Below are 5,000 nucleotides of genomic sequence, written 5' to 3'. Positions count from 1 at the left end.
AATTAACTAATGCTAAAATTTCAAATGCTGCAGTTAATAGAGAAAAGAATGCAACAAATGCAGGTTTCTAACTGTAGCCACTTCACCTGAGCAGCACAGTGTCTTACCTTTGATGCACCTGTGCCTCCGTTCAGCCTGTTTTCAGATGCAGCTCACCTCACCCTCCCTCTTTTTATTCCCTCAGTGCATCCTGCAGCTGGCTGGACACCGCCTCCATGTAACATGTGAGTTGGTCTTTATCTCTCCGCAATAATTTCGCGGAAGTACAACGGAGTATTAATGCGACATTAAGAAAAAAAAATACATTATCGATCATTTTGAGAATAAAGTCGAAATTTCGAGTTTAAAGTCGTAATTCTAGATTACACTCGTTATTTCAAGACAAAGCGGAATCGCACTTCAGAATCGGTTTGCGTAACAAGAAAATAAATACTTTTTCTTTTGGCACATTGACAAAGTGTAGGTGTCATTATAAAAAGGTGAAAATATGAAGAAAACTGCACCTTGGGCAGACGGAAAAAACACACAACTTTGGACAGAAAGGTTACGTAAAGGTTATTACAGCCTCGTGCAATAAATATGATGCATGTTTTATAACAAGACGGCTGATAAATTTAATCCAAACAAGGCATTTTGTAAAGGGTACAGCAAACTTTTTCTTCAAAATAGTTTCGACTTCAATCTCAAAATGATCAAAATGATCGTTTTTCTTAATGTGGCCTTAATACTGTGTCGTGATGATTAATGATCTCACTTTTTTCATTTATTGTTTTACACAATCAGGAACTGTTTTGTTTTTGTTTTGGTTTTTTTTTTTGTTTTTTTGCCTGTCCCGTTTGGCTAACGACAGGACAGAAGAGGTGAAACTAAATACACTGACATTGAATACAGACTTTCAAAGTAAAACAGGAAACATGGAGATTAGACATGACATGAACTAAACATAACCATGCAGACATGACTCATGACAGGTAGACGCACGAACCAGGGAGACGGAGTACAGGGGAAGATGACAGAAGCGACAGCATGAACTTGACAACACAAGACACACAGACATAAACACATGAAGGGCAAGGGAGGCTTAATACAAGGGTAATATAATTACAAATGAGCTGGAATAACTTATTGAACCTAAACAAACAATAAACATCAAAATAGACTAAACACAAAACACTGGGTCGCACGACCCAGGACCATGACAGTAGCAAATGCAGATGAGGACTCCACCCAGCTATGTATCATTTCAAAAGTTCTAGAAACTTCCAAGAATTAAAAAAGACAGTAAAACTGCAAAAACAGTCATGAATAATTTTAATTGTCTTTTAATAAGACCAGGAAAGTGACAGTTTTCTTCATGTTCAAGCAATACAGTTCAGTACTAAAGACAAACAATGTGCATCACTGATAAGTTATTCTCTGGGAAAGTTACACACAAAGCCTTCATAAAAGAATCAGCATGTTTTCTTTTTCCATTTTCCACTTCAACTGCAATAGTGGCTGCACCGATGGAGCCAAAATAAAGTTTACAATAGTTTAAAATAAATACAAAAAATAACAAGGACAAGACAGTCCCCTGATCCTTCAATCACCGTTTGGTAAACTAAACTATGTGCACATGCCAACATCAAGGCATATCTTCACGTGTCACATTCTTATAATGCTGGATTTCATAACTACCAGAACTACACTGCAGGTGCATCTCTTTGTCAAGTGTAGCTTGGCAGCTCAACGCGGACGTGGAACATGCCTCAATTGTTCAGACCGTGTTGGCCTCGCAAAATGAAAACTTGTGCATGTCATTGCTTAAAGTAAATTTGAGGTGCAAGCATGAGGTGCAGACATACAAATGCAAATCTTTAAACAGGTTAAAGCTTTGTAGCAGGTAGCCATAATCAAGAATAGCAGAGATAAGTAGCCCTCACCTTAATAAATTATTCTTCGCACTTTTCGTGATTATGTGAAACATAAAGAGCTACATTAGAAATCAGCAAAAGCCTGTTTTAATTAAATAGGGAAAGAACGCATGTGCTGAAGGGAGGCACGTTTGTTGACAATGTCCTCTTTCTATTTTAGCTCCAACTCCAGCCCAATGTAAGACTGAGAAGCAGCAGGCCCAGGGAGAAGCAGGTTGTGGAGGCAGAGGCCTTGATGCTCTGAGTCCAGACTTTCTGTGCAGGCTGCAGGCTTCTGTAGACGTTTGTCATGAGTGGTGACATGCTGTCGTTGAAGTGCAGTGTGGTGCTGAAGAGGTCAATCTGGTCATGAGACATTTTTTGTTTCCAGTTAACTCCATGAACCACTATCAGGGCATTGGTGCTTGCAACAATGACAATTAGGAGACACAAGGAAGAAATGAAATAACACCTACCAGATCTTTACTGACTTTAATTGGTTCCTTAAAAACGGTCCAGACCACCGCCTCATTACAAGCTGGGGTTGTCAAGGATCCGAGGTAGCGGTAATACTTAGTGCGATCCACACCAACGAGCAGGTCGTCCAGGGAAAACCCGGCTGCAATGGAAACTTTCTGGCCTGAGGACAGAAACAACATGAAAGAACTATAAATTACAGAATTTAGAGGCAGAAACAGGAGAGGAGGTTGTTGGGTTTTTTTGGTGTGTGTGTGTGTGTGTGGGGGGGGGGGGTTTACCAAAAATGTTACCTTTTTGTGTGATGTTGGCCAAGTAAGAGGTCAAATTGCACCAGCTTTGTGGCTGGCCAGTTGAGTTACCTGGCATTACCTGCAAAAAAAGTTTATTTTACATTGTCATACCCATCTAAGATGTGTAAACAGTATACCAACAACCCCCCACCACCACCCCAAACACACACACACACACACACACACACACACACACACACACACACACACACACACACACACAGGCACACACACACACACACACACACACACACACACACACACACACACACACACAACAATGACAATGCAGTGATTCCAAAACAGAATAACACAGCAGGCATTGCATCATCTCGTGCGCTGCTTCTCTCACCTCAATGAAGAAACCAAGAGCTGCGAGTCCGGTGGAGTCTTTGACGGCTAGACTTGTATTCCCATTGTAGGATGACTTGCTGTTCACAATATGCAGCTGGGAAAATTCATAAATTCATAAAGATCATACAGATGTTTGTTTGTTTGTTTATTTTATTTATTTATTTATTTTTACAATTTAACATGTACAAGATAAATGTACAAAATAAACGTTAAAAAAATCTGTACCTCCATAGGATAGCGCTTTCCATCTACTGTATGCTCTGCGCCGGGCACAGAGGAGCCATTACCCCAGTGCAAGTGAAACTGCAGGCTGTCGTATTGCTCGGACAGGTCCCCTCCTGAAATCTTAACTCCGCTCTTAAGGGTCACTTTGACTGGAAGAAGGAGGAAAAACAAAAACATGGTGAAGTTACACCTAACCTGAAAGAAGTAAGAGGAAATGTTCAGGTCCAAGGCAGTTTAATTGTAGAGAAGAGGGGGGCGCTGAAATCCAAGTAAGACATGTTGTCTTTTTTTTCTTTTTCAAATTATTATTACTATTATTATTATCTAAAAAACACGAGATGACACTTTTGTGGCCTTACACCCGGTGTTTACCTGTGTCGCCAGTATTTTCTATGGATGTCATTGCGGAGGTGTTGTCATACTTGAAAAAAGTGAATTCAGTCAGTTTGTCGTTCGGTGTGACTGATGCTGAGACGATGTTAATGGGTGACTGTCGGCTGCCGCTGCAATACTGGGGGGAAATTCTTGGCCAGGTTGTGTCATCTATAAGCAGAAAGGGCACATAAAGTCACCGGAGAGCGGTCACCCAGTGGGCAACATGGAATAGATAATGGAGATATTGGGTACTTACTGCAGGATGGGAGATGATAACACCAGGCTAGATAAAAAAAAAAAGATGGGGTTAAAACAGGACATTCAGATTCCCTTATGTAGACAAAAAGCTCTTAAGTGAATACATACCTATAGAGTCCGATGCGCAGTGAGCGGTGGGTAGGACGCACACAACAAACGCAACAACTTTAAACCACTCCATCTGAAAAGAGCAAAAAGCCACATTGTTTAGAATCGCACATATTTAAAAAAAAAATACATTAAATTAAATTAAAATACTTTGAAAAAATGTAAAACACAGAAATAAATGAATGAATTTATGAATTAACATGTTGCTGTATGGAATGACAAATTTACCTATATAAAAACTTTCACCATTCAATTCTAAAAATTAACTAATGCTAAAATTTCAAATGCTGCAGTTAATAGAGAAAAGAATGCAACAAATGCAGGTTTCTAACTGTAGCCACTTCACCTGAGCAGCACAGTGTCTTACCTTTGATGCACCTGTGCCTCCGTTCAGCCTGTTTTCAGATGCAGCTCACCTCACCCTCCCTCTTTTTATTCCCTCAGTGCATCCTGCAGCTGGCTGGACACCGCCTCCATGTAACATGTGAGTTGGTCTTTATCTCTCCGCAATAATTTCGCGGAAGTACAACGGAGTATTAATGCGACATTAAGAAAAAAAAATACATTATCGATCATTTTGAGAATAAAGTCGAAATTTCGAGTTTAAAGTCGTAATTCTAGATTACACTCGTTATTTCAAGACAAAGCGGAATCGCACTTCAGAATCGGTTTGCGTAACAAGAAAATAAATACTTTTTCTTTTGGCACATTGACAAAGTGTAGGTGTCATTATAAAAAGGTGAAAATATGAAGAAAACTGCACCTTGGGCAGACGGAAAAAACACACAACTTTGGACAGAAAGGTTACGTAAAGGTTATTACAGCCTCGTGCAATAAATATGATGCATGTTTTATAACAAGACGGCTGATAAATTTAATCCAAACAAGGCATTTTGTAAAGGGTACAGCAAACTTTTTCTTCAAAATAGTTTCGACTTCAATCTCAAAATGATCAAAATGATCGTTTTTCTTAATGTGGCCTTAATACTGTGTCGTGATGATTAATGATCTCACTTTT

The 5,000-nt window shown here is 39.5% G+C and overlaps 2 protein-coding genes across 2 annotated transcripts in view; one reads left to right on the top strand and one right to left on the bottom strand.

The window, feature by feature from the left end:
• LOC146626563 (receptor-type tyrosine-protein phosphatase H-like) overlaps positions 1–5,000 on the top strand; it is a 447,591-nt gene that overhangs the window by 161,577 nt on the left and 281,014 nt on the right. The window lies entirely within an intron of this gene.
• Positions 2,070–4,055, bottom strand: LOC146626583 (carbonic anhydrase 4-like). The gene is made up of 8 exons (XM_085361359.1): positions 3,983–4,055; positions 3,873–3,899; positions 3,614–3,784; positions 3,242–3,390; positions 3,015–3,110; positions 2,663–2,741; positions 2,369–2,532; positions 2,070–2,255 (listed from the first exon to the last, which is right to left on the bottom strand). Exons 1-8 carry the CDS (start codon positions 4,053–4,055, stop codon positions 2,070–2,072), a joined length of 945 nt encoding a protein of 314 aa, XP_085217485.1.

The sequence above is a fragment of the Diplotaxodon limnothrissa genome, linkage group LG8 (assembly GCF_057381915.1).
Source record: "Diplotaxodon limnothrissa isolate DT_005_m linkage group LG8, D_limnothrissa_male_GT1.1, whole genome shotgun sequence".
Classification (NCBI taxonomy): Eukaryota; Metazoa; Chordata; class Actinopteri; order Cichliformes; family Cichlidae; genus Diplotaxodon; species Diplotaxodon limnothrissa.
This window is presented reverse-complemented; position numbering and strand designations above follow the sequence as displayed.